This window comes from Gorilla gorilla, chromosome 7 (assembly GCF_029281585.2).
Source record: "Gorilla gorilla gorilla isolate KB3781 chromosome 7, NHGRI_mGorGor1-v2.1_pri, whole genome shotgun sequence".
NCBI classification, from domain to species: Eukaryota; Metazoa; Chordata; class Mammalia; order Primates; family Hominidae; genus Gorilla; species Gorilla gorilla.
Genome location: NC_073231.2, coordinates 32,166,046 through 32,186,825, shown reverse-complemented (window position 1 = coordinate 32,186,825; position 20,780 = coordinate 32,166,046). Strand labels below are relative to the sequence as shown.

Below are 20,780 nucleotides of genomic sequence, written 5' to 3'. Positions count from 1 at the left end.
AAATGAAGTCAATGAGTGAGAAAATGTTCCTTATATAACAATACCTCTGGGGGACCAGGGCAGTGTGGATCGTAAGGTACTAATAGTCACCACCATTTTCCTTGTGGTCATAAAACCTCATGAGGCCAAGGAGGTAGTAATGATACCTGGGAGGTGATACATGTAACCTTTGAGGTATCCTTGCAAATGGGAACCTATGAAGGAATTGCAAACATGGTACTATCCTTCAAGATGTTTTCTAAATATCAATTATTTTAGCCTCTCTTGACAACCTTTTTCTGCCCACTCCAGTTAGTGACACTCCTCTCCTCTCCTTTCCTTTTTCCTTTCCTTTCCTTTGACAGTCTCACTGTGACACCCAGGCTGGAGTGCAGTGGCGTGATCTCAGCTCACTGCAAACTCTGCTTCCTGGGTTCAAGTGATTGTCCTGCCTCAGCCTCCCAAGTAGCTGGGATTACAAGCGCGCGACACCACGCCCAGCTAATTTTTGTATTTTTAGTAGAGACAGGGTTTCACCATATTGGCCAGGCTGGTGTCGAATTCCTGACCTCAAGTGATCCACCCACCTTGGCCTCCCACAGTGCTGGGATTACAGGTGTGAGCCACCGTGCCTGGCCTTAGTTAGTGACACTCTTGAAGTGGGGACAGTCCTTCTGGAGAGGGGTCTTACCCACAGGGGGTAAGGAACAAGCATTAAAGGGATAAGCATTTTTTAAAAAATTGCCGTCCCCCCCCCCCCGCCCCCACCCAGTGATTCCTACATGCCCTGCTAACATCAGGGAGAGGATCCCTTCTTTCCACTTCCAGTCAACAGAGCAGCTGGAGATCAGTAAGCCTCTGCATGGGCCATCTGAGAAGGCCACCTTGAAGGACAAGTTCAGCTAAAAATCAACCTGGGTCCTGGGGCCGGATTTGCCGCTAACTGACATTTGACATTCTTTATCTGTACAACAAAGGGGTTGAATTACATGGCCCAAAAGGCCACTACAGCAATGATATTTCCCTGTTCCATTTTGAGCAGAAGCTGAGGAGTGTCACAGGATGAGGTTACCATGTTTTCTAGCAAATCTAAATGCAAGGTTGCAAGCTGGTCAGAACTGGCTTACAGATGTGTTTTGTTTACACTCCCCAGTGTTTTGTGTTTGATGAATTAGTTGCCAACACTTAAAAATAGATGTAGAAAATTCTGGATCTGGCCACACCCACTACTCATCCCTGCATAGTAGCCTCTGCCAGAGCAGGCACGTGCCATTGGCCTCCCCACAGTCCCACTGGGCCCATTTCTCTCATTCCCATACCTCCCCAGCCACTGTAGAAGTTTGAGTTTGCAACTCCTGTTTTAATTTCTCTTTATGTTCCCTGGATCCCATGGGACAATGACACTTTGTAAAGGCCACATATCCAAGACTATTTCAAGGTCTTTCTGCTGCTTGGACTAGCTCAAGAAGAGTTGGTTTTTGTGAGCATGTGAGCTGTGGACATGTGATCTAGCTTGATCATGAACACAGAGAGTGGGAGGAGAGCTAGAGGCTGAATGTGATGGTCCTGGAAAGCTCCCCATCAGATGGCTGCATTCTAGACATGCAAAAGGGATGTGAGAAGTTCAACATGAACATCTGCGTGCATCAGGGAGAGATGAGACCAAAAAAGAAAAGAGCTTATGGGGTTTTTAAGTGTCTTCTTTCCTTCCTCCTCTTACCCTTATTGTCCAGGTCCATGTCACAAACGGCGGGCAAGCATCTGCTGTACCCAGCTGGGGTCCCTGTCGGCCCTGAAGCATGCTGTCCTGGGGCTCTACCTGCTGGTCTTCCTGATTCTTGTGGGCATCTTCATCTTAGCAGGTAAGAGCAGGCCATTTTTGTCATGGTCTTTGGGGATGAGGAAGGAAGACCTGGAGCTTCCACTCTTCATTCCCACTGTCATGAGCCCAAACACTGCCCTTGTCACCATGGAAACCATAGAGGAAGAAGGAAGAAGCTCTTCAGTAGTATTGCTTGTTTTGCGTGGGAGTAGCTGGCAGGGGCTATGTGAGCTTGTGGAATCAAAGAGACCAGCAGTAGAGACCTAGCTGCTTGGAGTGGCTTCTGACTTTTCTTGCATCATTGTGGGGCATTGTGCATTACACTGGGCCTCCCTGGGCCTCCGGGGTATGGTTTGCTCTGAGAAGGCTGGGCATTGTCTAAGCTTCTGGTCCTGGGGTGCCATGAAAATAGTTGTGAGGCACTTTGCTTCCTGGTAAACCTGCTGCCCTTTGCAGTTACTGTAGGTAGAATGGGTTTGCCCCAATTCAGCCAGGCTCTCCTTACCAATTTCTATCTTTTGAGATGGGCAGGCGATGGGCTAGGGCTAGCATGTTCTCCAGCCATGGAGAAGGAGAGCTCATGGACTCAAGAAGGGATGAAGGAGCCTGTTGGCCCCAAGCTGTGAGCAGCCCAGCTCATCATCTATAGGTAGTCCCTATGAAGACAGATGGTGAAGCAGATGGCTGTAGTGGTCTTCTCCTGACTCCCTTTGAAAGGAAGGGCTGCTCAGTTCCCACCTTTCTCAGTGGAGGTAGGTAGGACTGGACACAAGTAAGGCTGAGGGATCAGTTTATTTCCACCCGACATGTCTCACATGAGTACCTGCCTTGCAGCAGGCTCCATGCTAAGATTGGGGGCACAGCTAAATAGGACCCAGGGGCTTCTCTCAAGGAGCCCCCAGCCTAGGAACTGAGGCAGGGTCATGCAGATAGAGCCCTGCCTCAAGGCAGAATGCAGCGGGCACTGTGATAGGGTGTAGCCCAATGCGATGGTGACAGAGCAGGCACATAGAGGGAGGTGCGGCTGCTGCATGAAGCAGGTGGAGTTGGTGGGAGCGAGGCTGCTGGCCAGGCCGAGCTGACTTGGAGCACTGTGGGAGGGGCCCTCGGGTGAAGCCCAGGGCAGGAATCTGGAGGTCTAGCCCTTTCAGATAGATGACCTTTTGCTGGAAATTTTGAGGCAAATGGCCAGGACCTCCCCGGTCTTGACTCACTTTCCGTCAAGCGGGACTAGTCAGTTGGGTGATGTAATGGGGTGTTCAATGCTGCCTGAGCCTTCAGGTTTCCACACTTAGGGCAAAGACATTGGGGTGGAGTCTGTCCCACCAATGAGCAACCTGAGGGGCAGCCAACAGCAACAATGAGAGAACCTCATGATTCATCCCTGGGACCAGAGGACAGGGGCCAGCAGTGTCCCTCGCAGGCCGAGTGGGCCAGAGGAGGATTTGAACATGTTCTCGGGCTGCTTGGTGAGAGCTTGGGATCTGAGTTTTGTGGGTTTGGCTGCGAGGACCATAACAAATTTCTGGAATGTTCAGAAAGCATTCCAGCCCAACAGGAAACCAGAACAGGGACTTTTAGGTGACAGATGCAGAAAAGCTCTGCAGAACAGGAACTTTTAGGTGACAGATGGGGGTCTGGAGGAGAGGGACCAGGCTGGTGGGGGGTTTGGGGCAGGACTCTGGAGGTCCTGGAAGGGCATCGTCTCTTGGGGAAGAGAAGAGTTGCAGTGGAGTGACGGTTCTCTTCTGGTGTCTGGATGGCTGCCATGTGGAAAGAGTAGACATACTCTATGTGACCCCAGAAGGCAGAGCTAGGACCAACAGGTGGATGTTATTAGGAGACAGATTTCCATTCAAAATAAAGGACAGTTTGCTAACAAGTAGTGCCGTCCAGTATGATGAAAAAAAGGCTTTCTCCTGGCTTGGAGATTGAATGAGGTTTATAATGACGTCCTGGAAGCTTCAGAAAGGAGGGTGGAACATGGTTTCCCAATCTAATAGAAATGTTGCCATACCTCCTTAATTGTTCCAGCATTTTTCTGATCATTATAATTATCTTTGAACCTGAAGTTTCTGGGTACCACATTGCCTGTGTTGAACAAAAATTTGGGGTGGATTGGGACGGAGCTGGTGCAACAATGTCGTACCTGATCTCTTGGCCCTGGGTGTGTGGCCGCTCTTACCTCCCCAGATTCTTGTCTGGAGAATCATGCTGGCCTCTGGGGGAGGTTTGGTGAGGGCAGCATAGGAAAGGGACTTGGCAAGGTGGTGGACAAGTCTGAGGTTCTTTAAGGAGGCTCTGTCTGATCTTAGAGAGGTTTCTTTAGATTGCCTGATTGAAGACCTCAGCGATGCTCCTTCTCAGAGATACCAAGATCAGGGGTCAGGGGAGATCCACAGTCCAGTGTGAAGAAGAGCTTGCCTGGCCTTCTGTTGTGTGTCCTGCCATGGGAGAGGGCTTCCCCTTCTTGGGTAGAACTCACTGTCTGTGCCCAGAGAGGTCACCTTGCACAGGAGATCCATTTAAACCATTCTTAAAACCTCCTTGTCAATGCAAATCTCATAGCTCCTACAACTGGATGACAAAATTGTCCACTGCAACCCAGTGCCATATCTGAATATGGGATTGGTAACATCTCGGTGTGCAAATGCTTACTCTTACTGTTTCCCAGTATGAAAAATCTGTAATCAAACTACACCAAAATATGAGTCTTATAAGCCCCACATAGGACTTCTCTCAATTCATCTTCTTGTCCAAATACTGAAAGTAAAAGGCAAACATGTACTTAAAGTTATGCATTATCCAAGTTTACCTGTTTGAAAGTTAATCCGGCCACCACCCAAATTATTCTATCAATTCGATTCTGCCTATCATCCAACCTGACCAGTGTCCTCCTGGGAGCTTTACTCTGATAATCCCATGCTGGCGCTGGGTTCTCTTCCCTTAGCTCATAGCCTTTCATCATCTCCCAAGGAGACGGCAAGAGCCTCCTCGTACCTCCAATACCTCTCAGCTTTTCTATCTCTTCAACACATTTTGATTATTACCCTTGGCTGACAGTTCCCTATTATGTTTTCATTCTGTTCCCGATTCATTTTTGAACAGTAGAGACCATCAGGTTTAAGTTCATGAACTAAAGAATTGAGATTGCCTGGTCGTGTGGCCAGGGGGTCCTCAATCCAGCACTTCAGGCAAGATGTCCTTTGCAATAGAATTAAAGGGTCAGAGGGAGCTCAGTTTTACCTATGGCTCTTCTAGGCAGTCACTGTGGTGACTGGGTGTGGTCATCAGGAACCATCTCTTCTTCCCCTTTCCTGAGACAGCTCTGTAGATAAGTCTGAATTCTCACTGTGGAAACGAAGCAGCAGAAAGGGGAAGTGAAAAGATCTGGGATTCGAATGTGGGGTGAGGCTGCAGCATCGCAGCAATGTAGCAAGACCACTGGTCTACAGGGAGAGTCCCTAGGGAAATATGGGCTCCTCCTTAAATTAGTTCTTTTCTAACAGCACCAGTCGGTCATTGTCATCATCATCCTCAACAAGTGCTGAATTTGTTCATGAGTGTTCGGTGAGTGCAGGGCAAAGGGACAAGCCCTAGGAATAAAACGTCATGAGATGTAGGCCCTGCACAGGAGGGTTTAAAATCATGAACACGTACATCCATTGTCAGGCAATGTGACATAGTTTCTGCTGTTGCCAAATTATACAAAGGAGAGCCCAATCTCTGAGGGCTGGAATGGTTGGGGAAAGCCTTGGCCTGCAGAGAGTTGTCCACCTGGCTTTGAACTGAGTATCCCTTTTTTGGATCACCTTGTTTCAAGCAGGTCTGTCCCTGGACTTTGCAGGAAAGAACAATATGCTCAGAGCCCATGTCCATCTACACTGTAGCTTCCTGATTGTATCACGCATCTTGGGAATAGGAGCATAATGCCATCATCCTTTATTGGGACACTCTGTCAGAAACAACCCTGTGAAATTTCACCCCTTGTGCTTATTGTAAGAATGATGTTGAGGATGTTATTTGTTGCATTACACAATGCCGTACTCAGGGGACTCATGCACCAATTATTTTCTGTCTCAGTCATAGAAGGAGTTATGTGTTCCTTGAGGAATTTGTTTTCACCTTATGGAGACTGTGAATCTGAAAGTCTTTAAAATTACTTTCAAGGAGGTAATTAACACAAACTTAAGAGTCAGCTGTCATCCCTCGTATGGGGATATGTGAATTTGAAGGTCATTAAAACAAAAACCTGGGGACAGAATTGTGGTCCACCTGCAGCAAGTGTAGAGACTTAAGGAAAGCATTTTTGTGTTAGTCTCATTCCTGGCTTCATTCGGGGTCTCTCTACTTGATCTTCTTTACCTGGATCTCATCTACTTTAATCTTAGTGTAGTTAATGTATCCTTGTGAATTGCCTTAATTCTTTATGGAACAAGGAAGGGTGTTATGTACAGTTTTATCTTTACAAAAATTTCTGCCTATTCTACTTGATTCTCCCAATGCATGATGTTTTTAATATGTGAATGAATGACAGAGACAAGGGAATCTAGAAAATATTTGTAGAAAAAAAAGATGATTATTTCAGTTTTAACCAAGTACCTAATTGAGATGAATATGGAATTGCTACGCAGGGACATTTAGCTAGTAGAAGTGGCAGGTGTGTGATTAACTATATTAACACATCTACCATGTTATATACTGCATTGACATTAGAAGAATATTGAGACAGGCAGGACCGTGTAGACTTCACGCTGGTTACAAGTAGGGACTTTGGAGCCAGCCTGTCTGAGTTGGAACCCTGGCTTCTCTATCACCAGCTATGTGACATTGGCCGAGGCACTTGGCCAAGAACTCCCTTCTCTGAAAACGGGGGAAATCAGCGTACTCCCTATATTAGTCTGTTTTGCATTGCTAAAAAGGAATGCCTAACATGGGATAACTTATAAAGAAAACAGGTTTATTTGGCTCATGGTTTCATAGGCTGTACAAGCATGGCACTAGCATCTCCTTGGTCTCTGGTAAGGCCTCAGGAAGCTTCCAGTCATGGCAGAAGACAATGGGGAGTAGGCACGTCATGTGGCAAGAAACAGAAAGGAGGAGGTCCACCGTCTTTAAACAAATGGCTCTCGTGTGAACTAATGGAGCAAGAACTCACCATTACCATGAGGGGGATGCCAAGACATTCATGAGGGTATCCACCCCCATGGTCCAAAGACCTCCCACTAGGCCTCACCTCCAACACTGGGGATCTGATTTCAACATGAGATTTGGAGTAGTAGCTATTGTTATTGCTGGCATTGGTATTACCACTGTTATTAGCATCGTCACTCTTACTTTTTCTTCGTTTTCTTTGCAGTCAATTAACCTTGATAGCATAACCTAGGGTTTAGCCCCAGGTTATCTGTGAAGGCTCTGTAACCTTGGGAACATCACTTTGCTGTCTGAATGGGAGTTCACCCATTTGTAAAGTGAGCAAATTGGGCAAGATTGGTGGTCTCATTTTTTACCATGACCTACACAACCAGTACACACATATAAGCATAGCTGAGATAATACTTAAATTTGTAATGCCTTTCTACTCTATTCTATTTATGTTTTTTTAACATGATCACAACTCATTCATTTATTTCATAATTCATGAACAGGATATAAGCTGTAGTCTGAAAAACAATGGGCTACATGATACTTCTATTGTTCTCTGTGTCTTTCAAGCATTCTGGGAGTAGCTATATTCTCTTCAGGATATGGACTTTGAGGCCAGACTTCTGGGTTCAAATCCAGGCTGTACTATGGCATGGCTCTATCATTTTGAGGCAAATAATTTAACCTCCAAGGGACTTGGTTTTTTCATCTGTACAATGGGTTGATCGTGGTGCCTACCCCATGGGGCTGTTGTGAGGACTGAATTAAATAATACATGAAAAATTAAAACTCTTTCAGTGCCTGGCACGTAAGTACTCAGTAGGCTGGGACAGTGGCTCATGCCTGTGATTGCAGCTCTTGGGAGGCCGAGGCAGGAGGATAGCTTGAGCCTAAAAGTTTGAGATGAGTTTGGGCAACATAGTGAGACCTCATCTCTACGAATAATTAAAAAATGAGCCAGATATAGTGATATGTACCTGTAGTCCTAGCTACTCAGGAGGCTGATGTAGGAGGATCACTTGAGCCCAGGAGTTCAAGGTTGCAGTGAGCCATGATTGCATCATTGTGCTCCAGCCTCAGTGACAGAGCGAGATCCTGTCTTAAAAAAAAAAAAAAAAAGTGCTCCAGAAATATTTGATATTATTATTCCCACAATCAGAGACAGTTTGCTTTCAGAATAGCAAAGGATTACAGACCTACTTGTTTAGCCTGAACACCCAGTAACTTTGTCTATAAACAGAACTGGGCTCAGTGCAGTATGTGTCCATATGCACATGTTTCCAATAAACACACAGGGAAGCCTGGAGACATTGTTGGAGAGGTCCTTGAGGTACCGTGACAGCGCAGGGCTCAGTAAGCCAAGAAACAGGAACAGAACAGCATTTCCAGGATTGTAGCTCTTTAGGGGAGGGAGCGATGCAGCCAGCAATGGCTCCACCCATGGCACGGAGATGCTTAGCTTCAGTGGGCGTCTCCTGCAACCTCCCTCCTGACTTCCCAGACAGACATGGTGTTGTGCTTTTCCCAAAAAACAACTGCGAGTCACAGAAACCCCTTCCTTGTCCTCCTTGACTTTCCCATACACTGTTTCTAGTTCTTCTTGCAGGAACAAATCATATCATAACAAGGCATTCTCCTCATCCTCACGATTGCTCATCAGTGAGTTGGTAACACCAAGGAAAGTGAACCCAGTTCCTCCACCTTTGTGTCTTTGGGCCCCGGTCTTCACACTCACCATGCTGTACTGCAATGATTGGTTTCTGTGCCGGCTCTCCTCCTAGTCCGGGAGAGCTCTTTCATGATAGGGCACCACACCTTGTTCATAGCTGTCCTCCCACTGCCTACCATCATGTGCCACATATAGCAGGTAATTAATGGAAGGATCAAACTGAATGCCTCAACAGAATAGCCAGCCTCCCAACAGGCTCCAGGTGTGAGTAGTCAACAGAATTAGACACCACTCCTGGGGTGGCCTAGCCCAGGGGGAGTGTGCCAGGCTGTGACCATGGATGTTGATATTAGTTTAAATTCTCATGAGACTTACTATTTTTTCTTTTTCTTTTTGAGACAGAGTCTCACTCTGTTACCCAGGCTAGAGTGCAGTGGTGCAATCTCAGCTCATTGCAACCTCTGCCTCCTGGGTTCAAGCGATTCTCCTGCCTCAGCCTCCTGAGTAGCTGGGATTACAGGTGCATGCCACCAAGCCCGGCTAATTTTTGTATTTTTAGTAGAGACAGGGTTTTGCCATGTTTGCCAGGCTGGTCTTAAACTCCTGGCCTCAAGTGATCTTCCTGCCTCGGCCTCCCAACGTGCTGGGATTGCAGGCATGAGCCACCGCGCCTGGCCTCTCATGAGACTTTCTAGTGACACTCATAGTGATACAGGACCCTACATCCAAATGATGGAATACCATGCAGCCCTCAATGATCAGGTCAGATCTCCTCCTCACCCCATCCCCAGATCTCTTTCAAAGGAAACCATTGCTTAGTAGGCGCTCCCCCATTGCGTGTCAGTGCCACTGGCTTTGTTGGTCTTGTTGCTTCAAGTTAAATGCAGATCTTGTCAGCGATCCTAGTTAGATGTCAGCACACTGGTTTCTGCCAGGTATTGCAGTCTGTTGGATCTGTTTGGCTCTGGACTTGGACATCTGTCATTTATTTTTAACAATCAGCCTGTGCTATCAATCATGTTGGAGCCAGTGTCCCAACCATGTCCCTATAGTCCCCATTCTGTAGCCTGCTGCCACGCGTGCAGTTCCCGAGAGGACATGACCCAGGGCTTGCCAGCCCATGCACGCATTTCACCCCTTGTATCCTGGGAGGTGAGTCAGGGTCATTTGAAGTCCCCCCAGCCTCTTCCTTAGACTCAGACTGCACACACCTGGGCAGGTCACTGTACTTCCCCTGCCCCCACCTCAGCTCTGTCGGGCTGCCCTAGCCATCAGAGCTTCTCCTGCAGAAGGCACCTCTGTCTCACCTCAGACCCCAGAAGAGGGGGAGGAGAAGGGATCAAGAGCCAGTTGACACCCTGAGTTTCCCATGGAAGATTCCACTGCCCAGGGTGATGCCTCTGACCACGCCTGAGCCGGGTAGAAGTTGGGGGCAGAGACAGCTGAAACACTGCCTATGAATCTGACAAGTACTCCCTGTTCTCTGGAGCTTCAGCCAAAGCCCTACTTACAGCACTCAGGACACTGCAGAGCACCCATCTCTCAGCTCCATCCCACTGCAGTCCTTCTAGGCAAAGAGCCAAATCCAGCCACCACCTGTTTTTATAAAGTTTTACTGGAACACAGACACGCTCATCCATTTGTGTACTGCTTGGCTGCTTTTGTGCTGCAATAGCAAGGCTCAGTAGTCTGTGTGCCTGCAGAGCCTAAAATATTTACTACCTGGCCCTTCACAAGAAAACCATTTGCCAACCCCATGCTAGGCTTTACTGATCACTAATTAGCCCTTTAATCCTTCCTCCCTGGATTGCAAGTTATAGTTTTCAGAGATTTTTGCATACATTGTGTCATCTAATTCTTACAACAATCCTAAGGAATCCAGAAAATAGCTCAGTTTATAAATGAGGAAACTGAGACTTAGACGCATTGCCTGCTCTGGCCCATGGCCCCACAGCTGGGGAATGGGCGCCTGGACTGCAGCCGGGAATGGCGTGAATTCAGGGCTTCTCCCACCCGAGCCTGCTGGTCTGAGGCAGAATCTAACACCCAGTGGTGAAGTGCATGGCACCGGAGTCAGACTGCCAGGGTACAAACCGTGACTTTGCCAATTGCTATATGACTTCAGACAAGTTTTTCAACCTACCTGATCCTTAATGTCCTCATCTGTAGAGCAGAGCAGAAGGGATTACTCTGCCCACTTCGAAGTGTTGTGGTGAGGATGAAATTAATTCATCCGTGTTAACCACCTAGAACAGTGTTTGGCAGGTGGGATGTATCATTGGTGTTTGTTAAGTGATTTATAACCGGGTGTAAGTGCCACAGACTGCACAGTAATCCAGCTTTGAATATCAAGAGAAACATGTCAAGTGCTTTGATTTCTATCCCAGGAGCCAGGATTGGAGGAAACTTGAGAGTCATCATGCAGTGCCCAACCCTTGCTAAGAAAAGGAGCTTTTCTATTTAAGCAAAAAGAGAAAGGGAGTGGGCTTGAGTCCACCCCTCCCTTCCTTCTGCAGCTTTGCACCTCCCTGTCCATGGCTTGGCCTCTGTGCCTCCTAAACCCACCTCTCCTCTTGATTTCTGGAACTATCTTCTGCTGGGTGTGCCCAGAGCTACCAGGCAGATTTTGCCATTTACCGGGGGCTTTGAATTTGGACTGGCATGGAAGCTGAGCAACTAATGAGCTCCCATCCTCCACCCTTTTGGAGAGAAGTTATAAGTTCTGGGAATTTCTGTGACAGTCCTGCAGGCATCGTGTCTTGGCTGACCTCGCCCAAGGCTTGGGGCCCTCTCCCATCAAATCCCAAACAACAAACACTTACCGGGTGCCAGCAACGAGCCTAGCACCGAATGAGACACAGGGAGATGGGAAGAGAAATAAAGAGAGGCCCCTGCTGTGAGGATCATACTGACTGGCAGAGCAGATATGCATAAAATATGCTATCAAGCACAGGGCAGATCAGAAGCTTGAGAACCAGGAAAACCTGAGGTCAAGTATTTGATCATTTATGAGCTGTGATCTGGGGAAATTGTTTAAGCCTCTCTGGACCTCATTTTTAAACACCAGTAAAATGAGGATAGCAATGAGTGATCATCAGTATGATGAAAATTCAGTGAGATAACACATGAAGTGCTTTTGCACAATGCCTGGCTTATACTAGGGCCTCAATAAACATTTCCCTGTAAATCTCAGAATAGAGGTTTCTGAGAAGTCCCAGTTTAATTCAGGGAAGAAATCATAGGTGTCCGTTGCTGCCCGTCTCTACCTGCTTTACTTGTAAATCTCAGGCCTTGTCCCTTTTCTCTCCTTTTATATATGCATATATATTATTATGGGTTCAGGGATGTATGTACAGGTTTGTTACATGGGTATATTGTGTAATGGTGTGATGTGAGCTTCTAGTGCAAATAGCATCACTCAAGTACTGAACATTGCACCCCATAGGTAGTTTTCCAACCCTTACCCTCCTCCTCTTCTCTTTAACTGAACTCTCTTTCTAGTGACTGCCATCAAGTTCCATCAGATTCCATCTCTGTCTTCGCCAGAATTCTACCTTCTCGTGGCCTCCCCACTTGGTTATTTAACAAACATCATCTCAAATCCAATGTGTAATCAGAAGTCTTGACTTTTCTCTCCCAAACCTGCTTCTCCTCCAGTCCTTTCCATCTCTGTAAATGACACCATGATCTGCCTGAAACCAGTACATGCTGCCAGCTGTATCTCACCTGTCCCCCATGTTCATGCATCAGAAGCCCTGAGGAGCTCCCAGCACCCTGACCTGCACCCCTCCAGTCGTCGACACGTAGAGTTGCCAATGTTAGCCAATAAAAATACAGGAGCCCAGTGACTTGAATTTTAGATAAGCAATGGGTAATTTTCCAGAAAAAGTAGGTACCAAATACTTGGTGGAAGCACCCAGGAGGGAAAAGGGGGAGGCAGAAGGGCTCTCACATTCCTGTCCAGTCTTCAGTCTTCAGGAGGTGGAGGGTGGAATGGTGGGCAGGGCAGTGGCCCTCCCTGGTCTGTCTCTGTTTTTAGCAGAGCCTACTGGCCCCTCGCTGGGACCTCCAGGCAGATGGTGTGTTTGGTTTTGTTAGGACAATGTTCAGCTTCACCCCATGCTTCCAGCTCAGAGACAGGAATCCCAAGTCTTCCTTTGCCTGTGTGGCCTTCCTGTGTGCAGCCCAGAGTGGCCTGGCAGCTGGCAGCATCCCTGGGTGCCTGCCTTTCTCTACGCTCCTTCTGGAGGCCTCATATTCTCTGAGACCCTTTTTGGAGCAATCCAAGGGATGCAGGGAACTGGGGGTAGGGTGGCCCCTTGCTGTGTTCCCGTCTCGCCCTGCTGGGAAACCCTGGAAGAGGTGCATGATAGGACATCTCCCAGGGTCCCTCGCTGTGTTTCTGTCTGGCAAGAGTCCTAATCTGAGCTCAGCTGTCAGCTAGTGGGGGTGCCAGTAACACTGGTCACAGGGATCCCCATTTCTAGAGGGGTCTCTGGAGCCCCTGGATGAACATGGGGTGGGCAGTGACAATGGTGTCAGAAGTGACTTGTAGGACGCCAAGATGCCACCTCTGAGGGTGGGAAGTGGTGGATCCTACAGAGCCCCCACCATGCTGAGTTCCGCTGGATGGAGTGCTTCTGCAAAGCACTTTGTTTCTCCTGCTTGTTGTCAAAAACAACAGTCTGGCAGGCTGTCTTCTGTAAGACATTTTCAGTGTATTCTCTGCCAGAGCTTTGGAAAAATGGCATCTTTCCGGGAGGAGTCAAGGAAAGAAAGGCATTGCTTATTTACCAATTAACACTTGTCCCCTGACCATTGGCTGCGGCCATTTAGCACATCTAAACAAGCCAGTTCCTTAAGGAAGTCAATGACCTTTCAGGATCTATAAAAGTAGTTTATATGCTTTGGCTCAGAAATCCTCTTCTATTTGTCTCCAGGAAATGAGTACAAAGAAAGAAAATGGCATATGTATAAAACTCAACCACATTCTTCATAATCACTCAAAGCTGGAAAGAACCTACGTGTGCAGTCTTAGAGCGTTGTTTAAAAGATAGTTAACACAAAGGAGTATTATGCAGCCATTTCAAATGTAACTATGACATACATGACAGAGTGTTTATGAAATTGCGTTAAGGGAAAAAAAGAGCACCCCTTAGCGTGTATACACTGTGAATGCTGCTGTGCAAACACACATATATTACAAAGGGCAAAGGATGGAGGGGAGTTTAGAGAAATGAAAACCGTGGTGGAGTGGGTGGGAGGTTTACTGGTTCACATTCTCTCAATTTCCTTAATGTTGTTGGGGTTGTTCGTAAGACCACCCTTTTAAGAGGTCACAGGAATCTTCTGTCGCCCCGAGAACACAGCCCCCAGCATGGTGTTGACTGCCCTGGTGGAGGGGCCAGCTGGCCTCTTCTAGTCCTTTTCCTGGTTTAAGATCCCTGACAGCAGAGGGTCCTGGTGCCTGGGAAGAGCCAGGGACAGAAGCTGGGTAAATGCCCTGAGGACACAAGCAAAGGAGAGACAGGGTGACAATACAGTCAGAGCTGGGAACGATGAGTTCTGCCCTCAGCTTTGTAAATGGGACGGAGGCCCAGGGAGGGGAAGTGTCCTGCTCAGGGTGGCAGAGTGGGACCTGCATCGGAGGCTCCAATCCCCCAGGAATCCCTGCCTCCCTCCTCTGGGGTCTCAGCCGCTCCTCAGATGCAGACCCCGACTTTCTGGAGCTCCCCTGGGCTCTTGATGCCTATTGCTTTGCTCTGCCAATTTAAAAAAAAAAAATCTTCAACCTTTTTTGGGTATAAACTCAATATTCAGATGCTCCAAATTTCCCATACGATGTTTTTCTAAGGTGACTCCCCCAATGGGCCCGACCCTCCTTCCCGTCAGGGGCACACCGCAGGGTTTTGATCTGAGTCTTGGAGCTTGTGTCTGCCTTTGGGCTTCGCCACGCATCTCATGTGTGTTCTCATAACTCTGAGTCCTGATTTCTTTGTGTGCTAGCAACTGCCGTCTAGAGAGCTCCACGTGAAGGGCACTGGGGACTTCCGATTCAACAGGCCCAAACCCAAACTCACTGTCCCCTCTCATCGCAGCCTCCCTTCTTTCTCCCTTCAATTAATAACATAACCGTCTAAGGTATAAGATCCACTTTATGGAGTTACCATCATTGTTTAAACTGAATCTCCACTGTTGGACCCTCTACCCAGCTCTCTACCTGAGGGGCTGGACAGAGCAGTGGGTCAATGAAAATCCACAGCTTGCAAGTGCAGGAGATGTAGGGCTGCTCCTTAGCTGGGGCCCCAGTGGGTGGCCCACCGCATCCTCCGTGGGCAGGAAGAGCAAAGGGCTCCTGCAGCACACCCACCCATGCTTCTGGGCTTCGGACTCTCGAGACAGCCTGAGAGGCCACCTTTTCCTGATCTTTTGAGAGCCTCCTTGTTTCTTCAATGTCCTGGCCCCCTGGGTTCCCTCATGCTTCCATTCCATGGCTTCCTTTTAGCCTTTGGCCCCGGTTGTCAGCCTTTGGGCCATCTGCTTTCCCTCTGGATTGGGCTGTAGGAAGAGAGCAAGGATGCAGGGCAGCCCTCTCTGGCTCTGCTTCGGGGTCTGACATCCACATGCATCTGACATTTATCCTGCAAAAGTGACCTGCTCTAAGCAATACCCTGTGCACTCTTGTGCTAAAAAAGAGTTCCTGCCTCTCTTTCTCTTTCTGACTTTTGACAAAAGGCTCCCTTCTGTTATCCTGGCTTGGCCTGTGCTTGGTTCCAAAAGGAACTGGGTATGTGTTACGACTAGAAAAGGGGTGAAGAGAGAGTGGGAAAAAAATCCACTCTGTCTTACAGTGTTTCACTACAATAAACAATGCTTGCACACAATCCATTGTCCATACGGCCAATAATTTCCTCAGGATAGGTCCCTACTTGGGGTATTGCTGTCAAAGTGGGTATATGTTTAAGGCTTAATAGAAAGACTGCACCAATTTGCAGGGAATGACAGGATTTTTCATTTTTCTGCCTCTCTGCATGGTTTGTCACTCTCAGGCCCACAGGAAGGTCTTGCTGGCTGTGAGGAGTGAAGAGTACAGGGCTAAGGGAAGTAGCTCTGCAGGGTCTGCAGCCTGTGTCCCCTGGGCGATGGCAACGAAGGCAGAAAGCCCCCTGACCACTCCCTGTGCAACGACTTGGTCCATAAAGACTGGGATCTCCACCCCAACCCTTGATCTCCAACTGCCAGATGGTCAGAAAACAACCGCCCAGCTGTGTCCATCTCCTAGGACTGCTCAAAGTACCTCAAACCGGGTGGCTTTAAATAACAATTTATTTTCTCACAGCTCGGAGCCTGGAAGTCCAAAAAAGACATGAGCAAAGGCTGCACTCCCTCTAGAGGCTGTGGGAAAGGATCCTTCTTCACCTCTTCCAGCTTCTGGGGGTGCCAGCCACCCCTTTGTTTCTTGGCTTGTAGGCGCATTGCTAAAATCTGCGCTCCCATCGACATCCAGCCTTCTTCCCTACATGTCTGTCTCTGTGTCCAGATCTCCCTCTTCTTCTAAGGACACTAATCATATTGGGTTTAGGACCACCCCAACCCAATACAACCTCATCTTAGTTTGATTACACCTGCCAAGAGTTTATTTCCGAATAGGTTCTGGGTGGACATGAGTTTGCATGGGACACTATCCTGCAAAAGTGACCTGCTCTAAGCAACACCCTGTGCACTCAGGGCTAAGAGAGCATGTCACCTGGAGCTCACATGTCCCTCCTTCTGGGTCATGCTCTGAGGACCTGGGACTGGAATTCCCTGGTGTGTTTGAGTTCACTCGAAGTCATTCCCAGTGAAAAAATGTTGAAAGGAAGAAGGGATTCCGGACCTCCTCTTCTCCAGCCTTGTCTCAGGGAACCTCCCCCGCATGAGGAAGAGGAAGGATTTGGCTTCCTTCTCTGGGTACAGGAGGCACATTCCCTGGCGTGGAGCACACTTGCCTTCTGCCTTACCGTGTGGCCATGGGCAGTCGCTGATGGCACCGTGCAGGACGGGACGGGCCTCTGCACCGGAGGTCCAGCCTTGGGTCTCCTGACCCCGGCACTGCCACAGGCTGTGTGACCTTGGGCAGGAGGCCTTGTCCCTGTGAGCCTCGGGGGCCTGACCACTTGACACATCAATGGTCACCAGTCACTCGTTGGTCACCAAGAAAACCCATGTCTACTTTGGGGCTTTTTAAAGGTTCTGTTGGGGGCTCTGGGTTGAGAATTTCTGGGCTGGACCTTCAGAGCTCCATTGGCGCCGATCAGTTCTTGGACTTTGGGAGTAACCACAGCTCCGGCTCCCACACTGCTCTCCTGCTCCACTCAGCACAGCTCTTGTCCTGCTCAGGCATTGATACCGGTTTTCTGTGTCTGACTCCACACTAAACTGTGACCTTTCTGGGGGCACATATATGAATCCCTCTGTATCATTCACTAGCCTAAATTTTAGAATTACATGGACTTGCATTTCAAACCCATTCTGCTCTTTTAAAAAATTCTATGAGTTTGGGCAAATTTCTAAACCTCTTTGAGCACCAGTTTTCTTATCTGTAAAGTGGGGATCCTAAGACCATCCTCTGAGTAACGTGGAGACCCCTAGATGAGATGATGTATTAAGCACGCACCATTCCTCTTGGGAAGGGGTGAGTCCCTGTGTATGGTACTATAACAGCAGTTATTGGTGAGGTCTGTGGAATAAATGGCTTAGTCCACACTGACCTTTTTTTTTTTTTTTCCATAAAGCTGAGTGCTGAAATAGGAGTTTTGTCACAGAGCTCGTTCCGATCGGTTGAATGGGTACAGAGGTGCTGTCTGTTAATATACGCTCAAGGAAAATGCTGGCACTGGATTCCGAGGCATTGCTAAGTGTCTCAGGTACCTGAGACCAAGGTACCTGCCCTAGTCCCCATGTGTTAGAGGGCCGCACACTGTCCCTCTGGCCGCTTCCCAACCCACAAGGTGAGGCATCCTTAGGGCTAAAAGAACATGGCACCTGGAGCTCACATGTCCCTCCTTCTGGGTCATGCTCTGGGGACCTGGGACTGGAATTCCCTTCCCCAAAACCTCAGCTTTCTTCCAGGGCCTTTGGACTGTTCTGGGAGAGGGAAACCACGGTGCTGGCCAGAGGGTGACAAAGGGAGGGTTGTTTGCCGGCATTAGGTGGGGATTAGAGTTGGCCGTGCAGGCTGGGATGCCCCCCAAACATGGGCATGAGGCCTGTGTGGAAAGGGTCTGCTCAAGGATGGGATTGGGGGAGTGTGTGGGGTGGGGGTCTCCTTACAAGGCAGGGATCTGGACCAGGTTCCAGGTAGTCGTGCATATTCCTGGCAACCCCGAGGTCTGGCTCGCGTCAAAGCGCAGACATAGGTGGTTTAATGGCAAAGAGCGTGTGGGTGTCCCCGCCTCAGCCCCTGGGGCTGGCATGCAGTTGGCAGGAGGATGTGCTAGACCCCTTCCCCTCCTTGGTGGCTCTGCACCTGCCCTGGCTGCAAGGACTCACTCCCAGGTGGCCAGTGGGTGGCATTCCCCCAGCGTTTCCAGGCTCTCAGCCCCTTTCTCACCACAAGGAGCCGCGGTGGGCTGGCCACATTACTGAGCCTCCCTAGGTCTCTGCTCAGGCCCTGGTGGACTTGCCCAAGGCCAGCCTGCTTGTTCATGCTTAGCAGCACCATCAGCAAGGCCAACTTAGTCCAGCTCCAGAACTTTCTGCAACAGCCCTTCTTTCTGTGGATGGGCAGTGGCTCCCCTCGGGTCCTACCCCACTGCAACCTGCAGGGCCTCTTCAGGAGCCAGACCCACGTCCCTGGCCCCTTCTGCACCCGCGCAGGCTGTAGGGGAGGACTCAGACCTGAGACACTGCCAGGCAGGGGCTTTTCCCATCCAGCTCCGGGTACCATGGGCGTGAGTTTCCACGGGGAAAAGCCCTCTTGCTGGGATGTGGTCGGGGTGGAAGGAGGACAGGAGGTGAGTCAGGCAGTGCTGCTGCTCTCCGATCTGCCTGCCCTGCTTCCAGGCTGAGTTATGCGGCAACAGTGGCCTGATTCCTGAGCTACTCAATCCATAGTGTCCCAAAGACCCCCATGCTCCCACATGGTAGCTGCCAACCTCACCCAACTCCACCCTTACAGTTACAGTAATAATCATATTTCCCATCCAATAGGTTACTTGAGCCTCACCCACTGCTCTGAGGGAGACACTATTATCCCCATTCACAGATGAGAAGACTGAGGTCCAACGAGGTTGATAGTTCTCATAGGAGAAAATAAATAGTTGCTGATTAAATTTAAAGGGCACTGGTGGTTACGGTCAAAGCTGGACTGACTCTGGTTTCCTGGTCAAGAGCTCCATCTCACTAATCCCCGCCGTCCCCCTGTGATTGCCACCTGGCTTCTACTGAGGAAATACAGATTAGCTGGAAAGCCAAGCTCTGAGCCACGTGGGCTCTGCTCATGTGTGATCAAGACAGGCCTGGGCCTCAGGTCCCCTGAAGCTCACTGTTCTGTCCACCACACCACCAGCATCTGAGCAAGAAGTAGATAGGGAAACTGAGGCACCCCGAAGTGAGGGACAAGGAGGGTGGCTTCCCACAAAGAATACTAGCACCAAGCCAATTTTGGGCTCCACCCGCTTGTGCTTCGTTCATTCAGCCTGGCCATGTGGGTTTTTATAATATCTGCTTTTGCAATATAAACTATACACATCGATATACACAAACGGCCATAATGCCACATTGCAAATTACAAAGCAAGACGCGTGAACTCTCAAGGATGGATTTTTAAATTTCCTTGATAAAGCTGGGGCTTATGGAAAAGTGCCCATTCCCGTCTGTAGTCCATTGCTTTCAATTTAACTAGGCGTTTGGGGCTGGAATCGTTTTTTCCTCCCCTTTCAGTCTTGGAGCGAGTCCCACAGCTAGGCTTCCTGCGCTCAGCTGTTTGTTTTTCTTCCTTGGAGAGGGACTGGGGAATGTTACCGACCAAGCCCCGTGGGACTGGCCAGTTTGAAGAGCTCTCCAGGCCCCTAGCTGCTCAAATCCCAAACACATGGAACCGGGCCACACCCTTCCACCCAGTGGACAGAAAGGCTGGCCTGGCAGTCCTGACCTGCCGGTGGAACGGCCCAGCCCCAGGCCCTGCTGCCTTTGTATTTGATGGAAGAGAAGATAGGGGAAGGGGAAGGAAGGCTCCAGCTCGTGGCTCCCAGCCAGGTCCTGAGACTTCAGTTGTGAAAGCTGAGCTGGGGCCTCGCTGCCTCCCTCCCAGAGGGCCCATCTATCTTGTGGCCTTGGGTGTGGCCAAGGCTGAGTCTGAGTAATTGCTTGCCTGGAGCAGCCAGACCCTCCCCTAAGTCACCGCCCTCACCCTGGGGAGGAGGCCTGCAACCCAGCCCGAGGCCAAATCTGTCCTCCACTCCCGACCCCACCCAGCTCCCCTCCTCAGTTACCTTTTAGAATTTCTTTATTCTGGTGAAATGCACAGAACATAATATTGATCATTTTAACCGTTTTTAAGTGTAAGCTTCAGTGACGTTAAGCGTGTTGACATTGCCGTGCAACCATCGCCACCACCCGCTAGCAGAACTCTTCGTATCTCCAAGCTGAAACTGCATCCACTAGACCTGAACTCCTCATTCCCCCAGCCCCTGGCAACCCCCATTCTACTTTCTGTCTCTATGGATTTGTCTTCTCTTGGGGACCCCATATCAGTGGAATCAGACGGTGTTTGTCTATCATTTATTTATTTTATTTTTTCACTCTGTCACCTAGACTGGAGTACAGTGGCGTGATCTCAGCTCACTGCAACCTCTGCCTCGCGGGTTCAAGCAATTCTCCTGCCTCAGTCTCCCAAGTAGCTGGGATCACAGGCATGTGCCACCATGCCTGACTTTTTTTTTTTTTTTTTTTTTTTTAGTAGAGACACGGTTTCGCCATGTTCAGGCTGGTCTCGGACTTGGGCCTCCCAAAGTGCTGGGATTACAGGCGTGAGCCTTTATGACTGGTTTATTTCACTTAGCGTAATGTTCTCAAAGTTCATCCAGGTTGAAGCAGGGGTCAGAATTTCCTTCCTTTGTAAGGCTAAATACTATTTCATTGCTTGGCTAGACCACATTCTGCTTATCCATCCGTCAGTGGACA

The 20,780-nt window shown here is 49.0% G+C and overlaps 1 protein-coding gene across 1 annotated transcript in view; it reads left to right on the top strand.

The window, feature by feature from the left end:
• SCARA5 (scavenger receptor class A member 5) overlaps positions 1-20,780 on the top strand; it is a 122,860-nt gene that overhangs the window by 24,355 nt on the left and 77,725 nt on the right. Inside the window, exon 3 of the mRNA XM_004046832.5 lies at positions 1,713-1,841. Within this exon, the coding sequence (XP_004046880.3) occupies positions 1,713-1,841 (129 nt within the window). The remainder of the gene's footprint in view (positions 1-1,712; positions 1,842-20,780) is intronic.